This window comes from Podarcis gaigeae, assembly GCF_964106915.1.
Source record: "Podarcis gaigeae genome assembly, chromosome: 4".
Taxonomy (NCBI): domain Eukaryota; kingdom Metazoa; phylum Chordata; class Lepidosauria; order Squamata; family Lacertidae; genus Podarcis; species Podarcis gaigeae.
Window position 1 is genome coordinate 108,432,386 of NC_139677.1, and position 17,818 is coordinate 108,450,203.

The 17,818-nt window shown below is 56.7% G+C and overlaps 1 protein-coding gene across 4 annotated transcripts in view; it reads left to right on the top strand.

The window, feature by feature from the left end:
- Positions 1-17,818, top strand: part of DNHD1 (dynein heavy chain domain 1) — a 75,612-nt gene that overhangs the window by 44,855 nt on the left and 12,939 nt on the right. For 3 of the 4 annotated variants that reach the window (XM_083735710.1, XM_083735709.1, XM_083735712.1), the window contains exons 14-29: positions 1,853-2,129; positions 2,223-2,350; positions 2,490-2,688; positions 2,904-2,995; positions 3,131-3,347; positions 3,514-3,639; positions 3,793-3,890; positions 4,022-7,055; positions 7,247-7,391; positions 8,493-8,688; positions 8,766-9,054; positions 9,163-10,891; positions 10,983-11,191; positions 11,406-11,610; positions 15,683-15,785; positions 17,582-17,731. In XM_083735710.1, coding sequence (XP_083591836.1) covers positions 1,853-2,129; positions 2,223-2,350; positions 2,490-2,688; positions 2,904-2,995; positions 3,131-3,347; positions 3,514-3,639; positions 3,793-3,890; positions 4,022-7,055; positions 7,247-7,391; positions 8,493-8,688; positions 8,766-9,054; positions 9,163-10,891; positions 10,983-11,191; positions 11,406-11,610; positions 15,683-15,785; positions 17,582-17,731 — 7,197 coding nt within the window. The remainder of the gene's footprint in view (positions 1-1,852; positions 2,130-2,222; positions 2,351-2,489; positions 2,689-2,903; positions 2,996-3,130; positions 3,348-3,513; positions 3,640-3,792; positions 3,891-4,021; positions 7,056-7,246; positions 7,392-8,492; positions 8,689-8,765; positions 9,055-9,162; positions 10,892-10,982; positions 11,192-11,405; positions 11,611-15,682; positions 15,786-17,581; positions 17,732-17,818) is intronic. The other variant, XM_083735711.1, reaches the window with a different exon arrangement.

A 17,818-nucleotide genomic window follows, 5' to 3' on the forward strand; every position in this document is an offset into this window, starting at 1 on the left:
CCTGTGGCCTGCAGGACTAAGCCGCTTCTGGCGAACCAGAGCAGCGCACGGAAACGCCGTTTACCTTCCCGCCGGAGCTACTTGCACTTTTGAACTGCTAGGTTGGCAGGAGCAGGGACCGAGCAACGGGAGCTCACCCCGTCATTGTGGGGATTCGAACCGCTGACCTTCTGATTGGCAAGTCCTAGGCCCTAGGCCTAGGTTTAACCCACAGCGCCACCCGTGCCCTTTTCTATATCTTGCTGTACTTTGAAAAACTTTCACAATACAGTTATAGAAAACTAATGTACATAAAAAGAAAAGAAAACTCTTTTCCTCATAGCCAATCCTTCACCTTGCAGGTCTTCTTCAGAGGTGGGGGCTTTGTCCTCTGATGCTCAACTCCGCTCTTTCCAAGGGGATCCTGATGTGCTTTTGTTCAGTTTTCCATAGAGCCCAAGTCCTGGGAGGGCTTCCCTCTTTCTGCCCTAGCTGGCCGTCCCCAGATGTCCGGTGTGTCCGACATTTTTCTCTCAGACAGAATGCGAGCCTTCCCTGTTTGGCTCTTCTTTCTCAGGTCCATCTAAGGAGAAGAAGGTGTCCTCATCCTTGATTTTCTAAATGTCTTAATTTGTGTATTACCCAGGCATATGGGGAAGTCCTTGGGGACTCTCCACTCATTCTTTAAGGAAATGGCACCTTAGCTTGTTTTAAAGACAATTTCCCGGTTGTTGACATCTGCAGGGCATCCCCTAGGACCTCACGTACTTTGGTGAAGCCCTATAAAGTAGATGGTTTTCCCCCAGCTGACACTGAGGAAAGGTGCTCAGAGTTTTGTTCATATTTGGTTTTGACGCAGAGGAATCCCAGCCCATCCTTTGGGGATCCTGCTGTTCTACATCCTGTTCCCTGAATACCCTCCAGTCCATTCTGGCCAAAAATGGAAATTGGTACCTACTGTGAATTTCTGTTTGAGGAGTGGACTGGAGGACATTCGGCCACCTCTGTTGTTCCCTCAGCATTCTCTTAGTCTGATTCATATGTTTTTAGTTACAGATAGGTAGCCGTGTTGGTCTGCCAAAGTGTGCATGCACACGAAAGCTCATACCAAGAACTGACTTAGTTGGTCTTTAAGGTGCTACTGGAAGGAAATTTTTTTGTTTTCATATGTTTTGGTTTTCATGCATTCAATGGAGGTGTAGCTGTGTTACTGACATGCTTATGTTCCAATTGGGCTTCTAGTATTGTGGTTCTTCAACAACCCCCAAGTATTTTGAAGAGTTTTCACTCACTTGGTTTTGCTTTTCAACTTTCCTTTTACCAGTGCTCTCATTCTTGGTCAGTTTTCTCATTTGAAGCCAAAAGTGACCATGTTGGATTGCCTTCGTGACTGGCAATTTAAATATATCTTGAATTTGATATCACTACAACATGTCTCACTAATTAAGTATCCATCTCTAGACCACTTGGCATATTTGGGTCGGGAGGATGATACATAGCTGTCAACATTTCCCTTTTTTTAAGGGAAATTCCCTTATTCCGAATAGGATTCCTCGCAAGAAAAGGGGAAAGTTGACAGCTATGGGATGATAGCATGCCCCCAGCACTGAATAACTATGGGCACCCAGTATCCCCACCCACAATGACTCTGTGGAAAAGTGGGTCCCCCTGGGAATTTCTAGCATGTTGCACTTATGTGATGTTGAGCAGGCCACCTCCAGCACACCTTTCCCTTCCTATAGCGTTTGTGACCAGAGATAAGCATGGGATGTGCTGGGGATGGAGAGCAGCCCTTTGGGCTGTGCAGGTTCCTCTCGGGTGAGGTGCCCGGAGAGCCTGGCATGAGCCTGACCCTCAGCCTTGGCTCTTGCAGCTCCTGGACACCTGGGATGCCTTTGCGTACCAGCAGCGGGAGGTCTCGGACTTCATTGTCTCACGGCGCCTCAGCATCATCGCTGAGCTCAGTAGCTCCCTCCGGAAAGCGACCCTGGAGCTGCAGGAGCTGCTGACTGTCGTGACAATGGGGCGTTTCCAGGACCCCTCCCAGAACCCCCGGGCCATGGAAGAGGAGCTGCGCACTCTCTGCCAGTCCTTCCAGGCCACGGTGTTGCGCATCACTGATCTCTGCCGTTCCCAGCGGATCCTGACAGGTGAGCTGCAGGGTGTCCTTTCCTTGCATGGAGGGAGCTCCCTTCTTCTGGGCTGGATGTGAACCCTGCTGCGGCCTTTTGCTGCCTCCTCAGGGGATTGCATGGACGTTACATTCATCACTGGGAAGCAGGGGGTCATCGAGATCCACACTCGCATCTGGCAGCTTTTCCGCATCATCACTGAGCAGATCACTGAGTGGAAGTGTCTGGCATTTGTCAAGGTAAAGAGAGGCCCCTCCCTGCCCAAGGAGAACCACGTTTGGGGTCCCAAACCTCAGTCCCTCCCTCTCCCCCAGCATGCAACCTATGTGAGGCTGCTCAAGCATACCTCCTCTCCTCTCCTCTCATCCCCACCCCCAGTTCAACACCGGTTTGGCCATGGAGAAGACCGAGGAGTGGCAAAAGGAGGTGATCAGCCTGGAGCACTGCCTACCCAGCCCAAACCAGGTGCTGCAGGCCTGCCTGCGTGCCATTGCCAACTTGCAGAAGTACCTCCCTATCCTCCTGAAACTGGGCAGCCACTTTCTCAAGCTCAGCTGCTGGAAGGAGATATTTGCTGGTGAGACCCCGGTGCTAGGACATGAGGCAGGAAGCACCTTGGCCCCTGCTGGACCCTGCCCTGGAGGTCAAAGTGCTTCCTCCTCCTCCTCCTCTCTTTCCATGGTGGGAGCAGTGGGGGTCAAGAAGCCAGCAGGCGGCGGGGGGGGGGGGAAGAAGCCTCCTCTGAGGACTCGGACAGAGCCCATCTCCTCAGCTGCCCCCCCTCTCTCTCAGTGATGGGCGTCAAGTGCCCCCTCAACATGCAGTTCACTCTGGGGCAGCTCCTTTCCTACCCGCTCCTGGAGCACAGTGACTCCATCTTCAGGGTGAGTAGCTTGGCATGGCAGGTTAGCAGAAGCTGGGCCCCCTGGAGAAAAGGAGGCTCCTTGTGCCCGTGTGGCCCAGCCTGGCACCACCCCACCACTTTCTCCTGGGGGGCTGTGACCTTCCTTGATCCCCAGGTCTATGCTTTGGAGAAGAGCCGCCATTACGCCAGGGACACCCTTTTCCGCCTGGAGAGGTCCTGGGTCGAGAAGCAGTTCCGCCTCGTCAATTTCATCCTCAACGTTCCCCACAAGGAGCCGCAGCCTGAGCGCTTTCGCCGGCCGGCTGCTGCACGGCACCGCCAACCCAAGCTGGAATACATCTCTAAGGACAGTGGCACTTACGTTTTGTCAGGTAAATCCCCAGAGTGCCAGCCTCGGCTGCAATGGCAAGGGCTCCTCACTTGGGGAGGGGGGCCTGAGCTGTGAGCCGAGCAGAGAGAGTCCTCTGTGCGGCATGGGCCAAGGGGGGCTCTGCCTCCTCTCCCTGCCCAGCCCTCATCCTCTGGTCTCGGCCTCAGATACTGCAGAGCTGAAGGCAATGGTGGAGCACAGCCTCTTGACTCTCCAGAACATCATCCTCTCCCCGTTCTCCTCCGACATCCTGCTGGAGGCTGAGAGCTGGGCGTCCATCCTGCGTTCCTTTGGTGAGGAGCTGGGGCAGGAAGGGCAGTTCTGCTGCAGCCCTCCTTTTTGGGGCGGGGGCAGCCATAGCTCTGGGCCAGCTTGGCCGTGAGGGAGGAGGTGCTTTGCAGCAAAGAGAGAGTCTTCTCTATCCTCATCTCCACTTTGTACCTCAGAATCCCTCCTCGAGGCCTGGGTCAATTTCCAGCAGAAATGGGTCTTCTTGAACATTGTTCTCTACGAGATGGACATCAGTCTCCCCAGCTCTGAGCTGGTGAGTTGCAGACGGGCCTCTTTTAGCCCACCAGCCTCTTGGCTGCCTCTTCCCTTTGGGCGCCCTTGCACTGGTCCCCTGCCCAAAGCCCCTTGCTGCAGCCCAGTCTTCCCCCTTCCCCTTCCATGCAGGAGTCGCGGTTCCAGCGGGTGGACAGCCACTTCCGAGAGTTCATACAGGTGACCTGCAATGACCCGCTGGTGCTGTCCAGTGTGAGGCCCCCCTGTGGCTCCTGCCGCGAGAGCCGCTTTGTCGGGGGTGCCTTGCAAGAAGCCTTTGTGGACGGCTCCAGAGACCTGCAGGTCATCATCCGGGCCCTGGACTACGTGCTGGAGGGCACGCGCATGGGCTTTCCCCGCCTCTTCTTCCTCAGCAACGAGGAGCTGATCAGCCTGCTGGCCACAGCCTCTGAGCCAGCAGAGGCCTCAGTCTGGGCCCAGCGCTGTTTCCCTGGAGTGCGCCAGCTGGCGCTCATCGTGCCCTCCGCTACCCACAAACGTGGCGCCTTGTCAGCCGAGCTGCCGGTGGTGCAGGTGACGGGCCTGGTTGGGGACCAGGAGGAGGAGCTGGAGCTGTGCAGCATAGTTTGCCTCAGCCGGAAGGCCACCCAGTGGCTCTGCGCCCTGGAGCAGCGCATGAAAGAGACCGTCTTTCAGCAGATGCAGCAGTGTGTGGCCCAGCGCCTGGCACTGCGGCCCCAGCTGGATGTGGCCTTCAAGCATCGCCCTGGCCCCACCGAGCTGCCCCTCCACATGGTGGTGGAGGGCTGGGCCACGCTGTGTCGCAACTTCCCCAACCAATGTGTGGTGCTAGCTGAGGAGGCCCTGTGGCGCGCCACTCTGGAGGAGGCCCTCTCAAATCAACGCTGCCAGCCAGAGCTGGAGCTCAAGCTAAACCTGAAGCTGGAAGCCCTGGCCCACTACGTCCGCAACTTCCGCAACCTGCGCCCCTGCCGGCCCGGCAGTGAGCAGCTGGGCCTGCTGCTGGAAGTGCTGATCACCCTGACGGTGCAGCAGCGCGACACCCTTGCCCGGCTGCTCAAGTGCCAGGTGAGCTCCCCGCAGGCCTTTGAGTGGGCCCAGCTCCTCAAGTACCACGTGGCCCTGAGTCCCGAGTGCGCCCAGACAGCCGGGCTCCGGGCTGGCAGCCCCTGGGTGGGCAGCCCCCCTGGCTGCTGGGCAGAAGCCCTGGACCGCCGCTTCCGCTATGACTATGAGTACCTGGGGCCCTGCCTGCACCTCCTGGGGAGCCCCTCGCTGGACAAGACCTCCCTGGGGCTGCTCTTGGCGCTGGACGACTTCCGCTGTGGAGGCCTGCTGGGCCACCCGGACGTGGGCAAGTCTCACACGGTGCGGGGCCTGGCCGAGGCTCTGGGTCGCCAGCTGGTCACCCTGCACTGCACCCTGCAGATGTCGGTGGGCTGCCTCTCACGCTACCTCTGCGGGGCGGTGCACGCTGGCGCACTGCTGCTGCTGGAGGCGGCGGAGCGGTTGGAGGCAGCGGTGCTCTCGGCCTTCAGCCAGCGTTTGGTTGACCTGCAGCGGATGTGCCAGAGCCTGCAAGGGGGCCGTGGAGCCACAGCAGGGGTGTCCTCGGGTGGCGGCTCCCCCCATTCCAGCCAGAGCTCCGAGAGCTCTGGGAGCTCTGAGGGTGAGTTGCAGCCTGCCCTCCCAGTGCTGGAGCTGGGCACCGATGAGGCCGAGCCCTACCAGCCCCGTGTCCTGGGCAACATCCTCTTTGGGGGGCGGCTGCTGCGGGTGCGGGAGACCTATGGCTGCGTCATCACCCTGGAGCGCCTCCCAGAGGCCCTGTGCCTGGCCATGCGCCCCCTGGCCATGCTGCCCCCTGACCTCACCCAGCTGGCAGAGGTCACCCTGCTGGCCGCTGGCTTCCGGGAGGCTACCCGTCTGGCAGAGAAGCTGAACCACTTTCTGCGCCTGGAGGGGGAGCTGAACCCGAAACCCCACCTGGGCCGTTGCAGCCTCGTCCGGGAGGTGGTCAGGGTGGCGGTCAGCATCCTGTTCAGCCCTCCAGCCGGGCAGGGCTCCCTGACGTTCAAGTCCCGGCCCTCGGGCAGGGCCGCATTCTTCCAGGGCCTGGAGGAGCAGCCGGCCATGGTCAAAGCCCTGTGCCTCTCCTCGCTGCTCAGCGGCCCTGAGTGCCCACGACTCCAGAACACACGGGACTTGCTGCGCGAGGTCTTTCCGGGAGCCCCCCTGCAGGCCTTTGAGTCGCAGGTGCCCTACCGCCTCCAGAGTGCCTTGGTGGCCCAGCTGCACGAAGACAAGCTGCAGCCCGAGCAGGAGCTCCTGAGCACAGCTGGGCAGCTCTTCCAGGCCCTGCTGGGGGCCCCAGGCGTCCTTCTGCTGGGGCCTGCGGGGGGCGGCAAGACCACCATGTGGCGCACGCTGGCCAAGGCACTGAGCCGCCTGGCAGCCAGCGATGCTGCACCAGGGGCCCACACGGCTGAGGTCAGCCCCAGCAGCCTCTTCCAGCCGACCAGCACCGTCTGCCTGTGGCCGAACTGCCTGAGTGTAGCTGAGTTTGTGGGGAGCCTGGAGGGCAGCATATGGCAGGATGGGGTCCTCTCCCGGGTTCTGCAGAGAGCGGCCACCTCCACCCTGTCACGCAGGACTGGTGAGGGGAGCTCCCAGGAGTGGCTGGTGCTGGATGGGGCAGCCTGTGCCGAGTGGCTGGAGCCCATCTCCTCCCTCTTCAGTGCCAGACCTTCCCTCAGTCTGCCAAATGGGCAGAAGCTGCGGATCCCCGAGAATGTCAAGTTCCTCTTTGAAATGCCCAGCGCCTCCCACGTGCCCCCCTCCGTCTGCACCCACTACTCCCTGCTGTACTGCGGGGGGGCCAGCCTGTGGCGGGGCCTGCTGGCCTCGGGCCTGGCCCCTGTGTACCGCATGTACAGCCTGACCCAGGAGAGCCTGGCCATGCTGCGCAGTCTGGCCGAGGAGCTCTTCCCTGCCACGCTGGCCTTCCTGCAGGAGCACTGCTGCTCGGTGCTGCTCCCCCACCCCCACCCCCAGGACCCCGTGGCCCAGGGCGCCCAGGAGACAACCACCTTCCTGAGGCTCCTCCTTGCCCTGCTGGAGCAACACCTGCGCCGGGACCGGGTCAAGCACCTGCCGCCTCCTCCTGCCGCTCAGGAGTCGACAGGTAAGTGACCCCTGCCCCGGGGGCATGTTGAGACCCCAGGGTGTGGGGGAAGGAGCCTCTTCCTGCCAGGGCTGCATCCCATGCTGGGGGGCTATTCCCCTAGATCCCTATGTCCTTTGTGTGTTCAGTGGTGAAGAGGCTCCTTGCCCTGGCTCTGTGGAGCCCAGCTCACCCCAGCCCTTTCCTCACAGACGCCAAGGGCACCGTCTTGGACAGCCGCACTGCCTCCTTGTCCCGTAGTCTGGACGACACCGTCCCTGCCCACCACCACCTGCTGGTGCAGAGCATCTTTGTTTTTGCCTACATCTGGGGCTTCGGAGGCCACCTACACCCCAGGTACTCTTTGCCTCACAAGGTGGGGGGAAGACCTAAGGATGGCCCGTGGGGGCAGGGGAGAGCCAGGGAAGAAGGAGCCTTTGGAAATGCCAGTAAGTGTATGGAAAGAGATTGTCCTCTTGGTGCTGTAACCTTCCAACAGTTTGACTTCACCCCCAAAGGCACACTCCTCCATAGTCTCCCGAGACAGAGGGGCGCCATCTGCCAACTAGCTGATGTTGTGTACTGAGGGGGCAGCACAGAGGCTGGAAAAATGCAAGTGAGGAAGAGACCTTGGGGGAGGGGAGAGGACTGGGGGAGCAAAGCGGGTGGGAGCCTTCCAAGACATCTCCAAAGCCAGCAAGGGGCATCCCAGCATCACAGGGTAGGGCAGGTCCTGCATGGAGGCAAGAGGGCTCTGCCTCTGCCCCCCAAACCCTCTCTCCTCATTCAGACCATCCCCAGCTCTTCTTCAGCCCCTCCCCCCTTGTCTGGTGGTGGAGCGTGGGTTGCCAGTGCCCAGGGCCACTCGGAGGGGTGGGAGGGAAATGGATGGAGAACACGCATGTTCAGCTGCCTAATGGGGCCACGTCACCCAGGAAATTACAGCTGCAAAGAAAAGAAGAGTTCTTCTGTTGTCTGGAGAGGTCGCTTCCTGGTTGAAATGTTTTGCCCCTAACATTTTTTTTTCTTGGGGCAACCCCCCCCCGGGGCCCCCCATGCTATGCCCCTGCCCCCAGGCAAGGCCCTGCGAGGTCAAGGAGGGCTTGGAGAGACCCGCTTCAGACTTGGAGCAAGACAACCCACGGAAAGCCAGCATCCAAGATCCTCTCCTCTCCTCTCCTCTGCACTCTGGACCTTTTCTCCCTTGTGGGCATCACAGTGGTGCAGCAGAGCTGCTTTCGGAAAGGCTGACTCTCCACAGGGCCCAGAACATCTTACTGTACATGCAGTACTGTACATGGGGCCCCTCCAACTCTACGATTTGATATGATTCTGTTATATTGGTGGTGCTGAACAGGCAGGGTGTGAGCCATGCCGGTGGGTGGGTGGAGCAGCATTTTGGTATTGCGGTCTTGGGGGCTTCAAAGAGTTCTTCCCCTGCCCGTTGTCTTCCTCCAGGCACTGGCCTCTCTTTGAGCACTTTGCCCGCCAGGCCCTGCACAGGAGCCAGTTCTCCATCAAGCTCCCCACTGGGCCTTCCGCCTTCGACCTCTGCCCCCTGGCAGCGGATGGCACCCTGGAATCCTTTAACGGGTCCTATCTATCCAACCGTGTCAAGGTCCTCCCAGTCAGCTTCTCTGTCCTGCAGCCCCAGGTAGGGCCAGCCCCTTGGGGGGGGGTCTCTGGCTGGGGAGCCCATGTCTGTTCTGCCATTCCTTCCTCCCTCCTCAGCATGAGCGGGCGCTCTTCGTGGTGGACCTGCTCCTGAGCAGCGAGCGTCCAGTCCTGCTGGTTGGGGAGCCGGGCTGCGGGAAGTCCTCCTTTGCAGAGATGCTGGTGCAACCGAACCACAGCTACCACCGGGTCTGCCTCACCCCTGCACTTAGACCGGCCCACCTGCGCCAGCTGCTGCACAAGCGCTTCCTCAGCCTGTCGCGAGACAAGGGCAAGCCCGGGCGGGGGGCAGCTGCCAAGGGACGCTGCCTCTTCCTGGTGGAGGACCTGCACTTGGCCTTTGTGGGTGAGCCAAGGGGGCCGGGGAGGAGAACGTCCTCTCCCTGCATCGTGGGGAGGCCGTGAGGGATTTTGCCACAGCTCTTATGGTCCTCCCCCTCCTCCTCCTGTCCAGATTCAGCCCGGGGCTCGAGCCCTGTGGTGGAGTCCCTGCGCCAGGCTCTGAGCTACCAGCAGTTCTACCACGGAGAGACCCTGGAGGTGCAGCACTGCCCGGCCACCGGCTTCAACTGCTTTGGCACACTCTCCGTGCCCATGACAGGCGCCCTGCCCCTCTGCCCTCGCTTTGGCAGGCTCTTCAGCACCGTGGTGTTGCCGCTCATGACCAGAGACTCCCTGCTGGGCCTGTATGTGGAGCCTGTTCTATGCTGGCTGGAGAAGTTCCCCCTGCTGACCCGGCAAAATGACTTGGCCTTGGCGCTGGTCAGGGCCACCATCAACGCCTATGAGACGGCCAAGAGCTTGTTCCCGCCCTCTCCCGCCTGCTGCCTCTTCCACTTCTCGCTGCACGCCATCCAGAAGGTGTTCAAGGGCTTGTTCCTGCTGCGGCCCCGCCCAGGCATCCACCTCAGCAGTCCCCTGGAGGAACAGAACTTCAAGCAGGCGTCCAGCCGGCGCACCTCGGGGGTGACCAAGATGGCCATGGGGGCGGGCTATACTGCCCTCCTCAGCACCCGGCTGGTCGTCCGCCTCTGGATACACGAGTGTCTGTGCGTCTTCTGTGACCCACTGCAGAGGGCGCAGCAGCGGGAGCTCTGCGAGCAGATGCTGATGGACGTCGCCATAACCGTCTTCTGTGCCAAGCGCAATGTCATTCGGGTGGCGCAGAGGACCTGGTCCTCCAGCCCCCCCAGGGACCAGGACCACCACCCACCCAGCAGAGCTGGCATCACCTTCCACTTGCCCAGCAGGAGCTTCAGCAACAGCCTTGATGCAGAATGGGCAGCGGAGGAGGAGCCAGAAGAAGAGAAGCCCCTCTTCCCTTGGAGTGGTGAGGTGGGCTGCCCTGACCCCTGGGACCCAGTGGAGCAGGCAGCAGCGCTGGCCTTGGACCGCCCAGACCCTGGAGAAGGCCTGGCTGTTTTGGAGCTAGAGAGCGAGACCACAGAGGCGGAAACCGCAGAGGAAGCTGCAAGGAAGCAGACCCCTACCTCCCAGGGCCGGTCCCCACGTGACCGGCGCCGGGCATCCCCCAGCCGGCTTCACCTCCACAAGGCCAGGCGCCATGGCTCTCCCAAGAAGGAGAGCACCGGCCCCCTGCTGCCCTCCCACCTCCTGCTGCAGCCTGGTGAGGAGCTCCGGGACGTCGTCTTCAGCAAGGACTTGGGCCCCGACTCCTACAGCCCCAACACCCACAACCCTTACCAAGAGAAGCTCTGGAAGACCCTGGAGAAGCAGCTGAAGCCCTTGCTGCCCCAAAACTTCCTGCTGTGCTTGGAGGTGCTGAAGCACATAGTGCGCCTGAGCCGGCTCTTCTGCGGCCCTGACCGGCATGGGGCCATTGTCTCCTTTGCCCGCTGCACAGGGCGGAGGACCCTTGTGGCTCTGGCTGCTCGTGCCACCGCCTCGCTGCTCATGGAGATACCTGCCAAAGAGGATGAGGCAGGGGCCCTGGCCTTGCTGCGACTGGCCAGTTGGCAGGCAGGCATCATGGGCAAGCGAGTGCTGCTGCTGGTGCACGCCGGCATAAGCCTGGCCAACTTGCACCTGCTACTGGCCCTGATGGCCGAGGGCACGTGCCCTGGCCTCTACAGCCCAGAAGACACCATGGCTGTCATCCAGGCCCTGCTGCAGGAGAACCAGAACATCAAGCGGAACATGCGAGAGGAGCTCATTCTGCAAAGGTGTGGGGCTGGGGCAGCCCTTGGTCCAGGGGGGTTGGCAAGGGAGGACTTGGTTCAGGGCTCAGGTCCTGCCTTCTGGCTTTCCTTGCAGATTCTTCCAGTTTGTGCGTGCCAACCTGCATGTGGTGCTGCTGCTGGGGGGTGCTGGCTCCTTGGCACTGCCGCCCATCACAGCCACAGCCCTGGCTCAAGTGCTCAGCAGCCTGGAGGTCTATCAGCCATGGAGCCATGAGTCCTTGGTGGCAGTGGCCTCCAGGCACCTCATGCACCACCAGAAGACTTCAACCAAGCTCACTCGAGGTGGGTGCCCCTGAAGCAGCAGCTGGGAGTGGGGAGGAAGGGCACTCCTCCCTGTGTGCCCACCATGCCGCCACCCCCCACTCCCTGCTTGCTTGCCCACTTGTTCTCCACTCTCCTTGGTCTTGGTGCTGGCAGCGTCCCAATCTCTGTCTCCACGATGGACACCCCACCCCAAGCTCTGACCTGGGCAGATATGTCCATTCTCTCTGGCTAGGGCTGACGTCGGTACATGACCTCAGTGACTTGATGCATCGCACGGCCAAGGCTGCCTCCCAGATCCATTGCTGTACCATGGCATACATGACTTCCCTGGCTGCCCACCTCCCCCTCGTCAGCCCCAAGACTTTCCTGGATTTCCTGGACACCTTCCTACTGCTGTTGAACAATCTGCAGGAGAAGAATGCCAAGCAGCTGGATCGGTGAGTGTGGCTCTTCCTCTCAGCTGGGAAGGTGGGCGCAGCAGTGACACCAGCAAGCCCCGTTTTCACTGCCTGGGACTTCAGGGAGGCCCCTGGGTCCAGCCACGTTGCTGCCTTGGGGTGGGGCCAGGAGCTTGGCTGTGGCATTCTGGGGCAGCTCAAGCCGGTGGGATGTGGAGGCCCTGTTATGGGGGCTCCACCCCTGCTCAGTCACTACTGGAAAGCAATGCGTTTCTTGGCTTACACTGGGAGTTTGTTTCTTGGCTCTGGGGCTGTGGAGTCCCACAAGGGTCCATTCTGTCTGCTGTACCTTTTAATGTCTACATCAAACCACTGAGAGCCATCATCAAGGGATTTGGAGCATGACGTCATCAGTATTCTGGTGACAGGAATCTGCCTTTCCATTGACCCCAAGAGTGATTCAGTCCTGGGGACCTGCTGTTGTCCCTCTAGTCCAAATGCTCAGTGTGAAGAAATGCTACTCTAGGCTGCATGAACAGAAGTTTAGTTTCAGATCAAGGCAAGTCATAGTGCTATTCTATTCTGCCTTGGTCAGACCACACCTGGAATACTGGGTCCAATTCTGGGTGCCACAATTTAAGGATATTTATTGACAAGCTGGAGCGTGTGCAGAGGAGCACAACCAAGATGATCAAGGGTCTATAAATCAGGCTCTATGAGGAACGTTTAATAATAATAATAATAATAAAATTTTATTTATACCCCGCCCTCCCCGGCCAGAACCAGGCTCAGGGCGGCTAACACCAATAAAATTACAATAAAACATAATAGGAATTAAAATAAGGGTTAAAATACAATTTAAAATGCAGCCTCATTTTAGTAGTAGCCCATAAATCAAAACCATACGGGGAGGGAAACATAAGGGTCAGACTGAGTCCAAACCAAAAGCCAGGTGGAACAGATTTCAGAAAGATGTCAAGTCCCACAGGGCCCTGGTCTTTTGTGACAGAGCGTTCCACCAAGTCAGGGGCAATACTGAAAAGGGCCTGGCCCTAGTTGAGACCAATCTAACCACCTTGTGGCTCAGGACCTCCAAAGTGTTGTTATTTGTGGACCTTAAGGTCCTTCGCAGGGCATACCAGGAGAAGCGGTCCCATAGGTACGAGGGTCCTAGGCCGCATAGGGCTTGAAAGATCAAAACCAGCACCTTAAACTTGACCCTGTGCTCCACCGGGAGCCAGTGCAGCTGGTAAAGCACTGGATGAATGTGACCCTGTGGCAAGGACCCTGTCAGGAGCCCCGCCGTGGCATTCTGCGGTTGAGAGATTTTGGTATGTTTAGTCTGAAAAAGAGGAGACTGGGAGAGATATGATAGCCATCTTCAAATATCTCAAGGGCTATCACATGGAAGAGGGAACAAGCTTCTTTTCTCCTGCTCTGGAGGGCAGGACTGGAACCAATGGCCTCAAGTGATGGGAAAGGAGATTCCGACTAAACATCAGAAATAACTTCCTGACAGACTCCCTTGGGAGGTGGTAGACTCTCTTACTTCCTCCATTTCTTCCCCTTCTATTTGCCAGGAGGTGATGGGGCCAGTGGCCATGATCTTCGTTTTTTTGATGTTGAGCTTCAGACCATATTTTGCGCTCTCCTCTTTCACCCTCATTAAGAGGTTCTTTAATTCCTCCTCACTTTCTGCCATCCAAGTTGTGTCATCTGCATATCTGAAGTTGTTGATATTTCTTCCGGCAATCTTAATTCTGGCTTGGGATTCATCCAGCCCAGCCTTTCGCATGATGAATTCTGCATATAAGTTAAATAAGCAAGGAGACAATATACAGCCTTGTCGTACTCCTTTCCCAATTTTGAATCAATCAGTTGTTCCGTATCCAGTTCTAACTGTAGCTTCTTGTCCCACATAGAGATTTCTCAGGAGACAGATGAGGTGATCGGGCACTCCCACTTCTTTAAAAAGTTGCCATAGTTTGCTGTGGTCGACACAGTCAAAGGCTCTTGCGTAATCAATGAAACAGAAATAGATGCTTTTCTGGAACTCTCTAGCTTTCTCCATAATCCAGCGCCTGTTTGCAATTTGGTCTCTGGTTCCTCTGCCCCTTCTAAATCCAGCTTGCACTTCTGGGAGTTCTCGGTTCACATACTGCTTAAGCCTGCCTTGTAGAATTTTAAGCCTAACCTTGCTAGCGTGTGAAATGAGTGCAATTGTGCATCAGTCGGAGCATTCTTTGGCACTGCCCTTCTTGGGATTGGGATGTAGACTGATCTTCTCCAATCCTCTGGCCACTGCTGAGTTTTCCAAACTTGCTGGCACATTGAGTGTAGCAGCATATTGAGCGTATTGAGCTCACAATACACTCAATATGCTGCAAGAATATTGTACGCTCAGATGTGGAAAGAGAAAGCTGTCCCGACAAAGAACCAATGGCTACTTAAACTAATAGAACATATCCAACTAGCAAGCATAAGGGCCAAGATAAGAAATATAGAAGGAAAGATAGTAACAAGCGTGGGAACAATTTGAGGGATATTTAAAACAATGTGATATCAAGATAAATTTACCAGCAGTGATTAATATGTGAGCAGCAGCAAACAAAAGTAAGGGTTATGAATAGAAGGGGACCCAATCCAGCTCCAGGTGGAAGTGAATCCACAACCTGATTGGCCTACAGGAGAATACCGGAATTAGCCAATCACATGCAACCCAGAGTAAATAATGTATATAAAGCAGATATTTTAGGGGAACTTGCATTCCTCCTCACCACTATGAGCTGAATAAAGAGCATGAAATCCACTCTCGACTCCGAGTATATTTCACATGCGCTGCGCTGGCCTTTCTTGTGTTTGCCGCTGCCCCTGCTGCCTCCCACGGTAAGGTGCTTTGGCCTGTCTCCGATGGGCCACTAAGGCCCTTGTGGGGCAGGGTGAGGAAGCACCTCTCTTTGGGTTGAGACCAGGGGCGGTGGAGGCTGAGGGAACACTCCACAAGGGAGGGGGTTCCAAAAGGGTGAGAGGCTGCCAGCTCTGCAGGCAAGGGGTGGCACAACTGGGCTCCTGAGCCCCACAGGGGGGCCGCAGAAAGAAGGGAGTTGGTCAAGGGAGCTGTGGACCCAAGAAGGTTGAAAAACTTTGGATTAGATAATAAATGGAGGTATAACAAACATAAGAATGTGTAAGAGAGCATCAAGGAAAGATTGGTTGGGAAGTCCATACAGGATTTGATAGGATGTAAATATGAATGTACAGTGGTACCTCGGGTTACATACGCTTCAGGTTACATACGCTTTAGGTTACAGATTCCGCTAACCCAAAAATAGTGCTTCAGGTTAAGAACTTTGCTTCAGGATGAGAACTCTGTGCTCCGGTGGCGCGGCAGCAGCAGGAGGCCCCATTAGCTAAAGTGGTGCTTCAGGTTAAGAACAGAGGGGTGGTGGATGGTGATGGGAAAAGGAATTATTTGTGGGATTGAGTGTAGGTATGTTGTAGGTTTGTAGGAATGTTGTATGAAATGTATGTTTGTATGCTTGTATATTTGTAATATATGTGTATTAATGTTGAATTATTTTAACAATAAAAACTTTAAAACATAAAAAAACCAGTTTCAGGTTAAGTATGGACCTCCGGAATGAATTAAGTACTTAACCCGAGGTACCACTGTATGATGTATATTAAAAAATGCATTAATAAATAAAAAGGGCCAGGAAAGGTGATGGAGAAGGTCCATCTGTTAGTATTTTGCAGGACTTTGATTCACAGGATAGGTGAGTTTACCTGAAAGACCTTTGTTCATGGGTGCAGGAGGGATGGAGAGGAGCCCTTGAAGGGAAGCAAGAGTTGCCTTCTGACAATCAGCCAAGAACTAAGGATTGCATCCTCACCCCGTTGAGAGGAACTTAAGTAGCCCCTCAAAGATGCATTCTCTGTAGGCATCCCTGGTTCAGAGGGCGTCACGTATCTGTCTTAGGCATCCTATGAAGGGACTTCAGGCAACCAGATTAACTGACAGACCTGGGTGGGTGCTGGACCCCCGGGTCCTGTGCCCCAGACCCCTCTGTGCGCCTCCTCATGGGGTGCTTTCCCCCCCCCCCACCTGCAGGATGAAGACGGCCCTGCAGAAGATGGGGGAAGTGAGCAAGAAGCAGCAGGAGCACACGCGGGATGTGCGCTTCCTGCAGCAGAAGCTGGTGAAGATCAAGGAGGTGAGTGAGGCCGGCCAGTCCTGTTCCACTCAGTTGCTGCCTACCTGCTTGAAACTCTCTCTGCTCCCAGCTGGCTTGACATTTATACAGCACCTGGAACTCCCTGGGCGCCATCTTCAAGTGAAGGACCTGGTTCAAAAGGCTTAAGAGCTGCTCCTCCAAAGCAGCTGAAGCCCATTTTGCCCCAGCAGCCGAGCAAGACAAGGCGTCTGCTGAGGGCTGCCTTTCCCCACCAGCTGGGTTTTGTGCAGAGCTGGAAGTCTTCCCAAGGAAGGGGAGGCTGCCCATAGACTCTCCTCCATCAGAGCAGCCTCTTCTGGGCTGGCAGCTCAGTACTGGAGCAGAAGGAACTGCAGGAAAGAGGGATTCAAAAGGAAGCTGGGAACAGGGCAAGGCTTGTAAATAAGATTTGGATATTCAGAATGGAATCAGGAAGAAAGGGGAAATCGTCTTTTATCCCATTCTATTGTGGAGGGTTAGAAACTATAGAAAGTGGATTTGGACAAAGCATAGAGGCAACCCTGGCTCACAGCATGTTGGGTGTTTTGAATCTTGGGGAGACAGAGGCTGTGTGAGAAGGTGGTTCCCATGCCCAGGAGACAGATCAGTTGCCTGTTCTGGGCAGGGCTGCCCTCTCTCTGAAAGAGCAGACACATAGCTTGGGGTACTCCTGGGTACATTTTTCAGTAGAGGCTCCAGCAACTGGCTAGAAATGCCTCTGACCAGCTAGCTGCAGCCATATCTGGATGATCCGACCACCGCAGCCCACACGCTGGACTACTGCAATGAGGTGTTGTTGCCTGTGAGCTTGGTCCAGAAGCTCCAGCTAGCACTGAAGGTCGCATCCTGGCTGCTGACAGGGGCATCTGCACTGTCTGCCCACACACGTGGGTCAGGTTGAAGGGTCCTGTGTTAATATATGAAGCCCTTGACAACTCGAGGAGCCCTTGGGTCCCAGCTCCATCGCAGGTCACCTGGAGGAGTGCTGCTGGCTGTCTGCTGTCTTGCAGGGCCCAAACTGGCTTCCCTGAGGAGTCGGGCATTCAGCGCTGCCAGTCACCCTCTTCCAGCAGAGACGCGGGAGGCACTCTGCCTTTGGATTTCCAAGTGTCTCTTGAAGATTTCTTTTATGCAGACTAGCCTATGCAACTGCTTGAATTTGATTGGCTAGTGACTTTGATGTTAATTTATATTTTATCGTATGAATTGGTGGTATATAAGTATCTAAATATATAAAAGCAAGGTGGGTCCCACAAAGCAAAATCCTTTAGCTGACAAAGGCCAGAGTCGAGAGGCGTGTCTTCCCGTGAGGATGGCCGTCGTCTCTCTGGCGTCAGAGGGCCCAGAATCCAAGTTGTGGTGGATCATTTCTTAGGTATTTATCCCTCCCCGCTTCCTCTCAAAGGAGCCCAGGACAGCAAACAATAGCAAAACAATCAAAAGCAATACACAGATTTTTAAAACAGTGAATTCTCCTCAGTGCTAGGCTGAACAGGGATATTTTAAACTCCCACTTCTCTGTTCGTGCTAACTGAGGCAGATGCACCTCATCAGAGAAGGCTCCCCCCCCTCGCTATGTGTGAGAGAGGCTCTTGGGCACCCATCGTGCCAGTGAGCTTCCCACAAGGAGACCAGAGTGAGAACTGTTCACCCCACAGTGAGAACTGGTCGCTGGACTGGATGTGGCCTGAGCCAGCGGCAGCCAGGTGTCCTGGAGATACTGCTGCGGTTTAGGGGGTTGGTGGCTTTAGGGTGGTCTCCTTTCACCCACCCCACCCATCCTCCTTGCCTTGCAGCAAGTGATCTGCAGTCAGCGGGAGGTGGAGCGGGAGCAGGAGGTGCTGAAGCAGCAGGAGAAGGAGTGTGAGCTGTACGAAGCGCGGATCGATGCTCTTACCAAGGAGCGGGATGCTCTGGAGAAGGGGAGGGAGCTGGCCATGAGGAAGGTATGGGGGCATGTGGGTGGGGAGGAAGGCCCTCCTGCAGCTGCCATTGGGGGCAGGTGAGGAGAGCCCAGCCTGAAGGCCATTGCC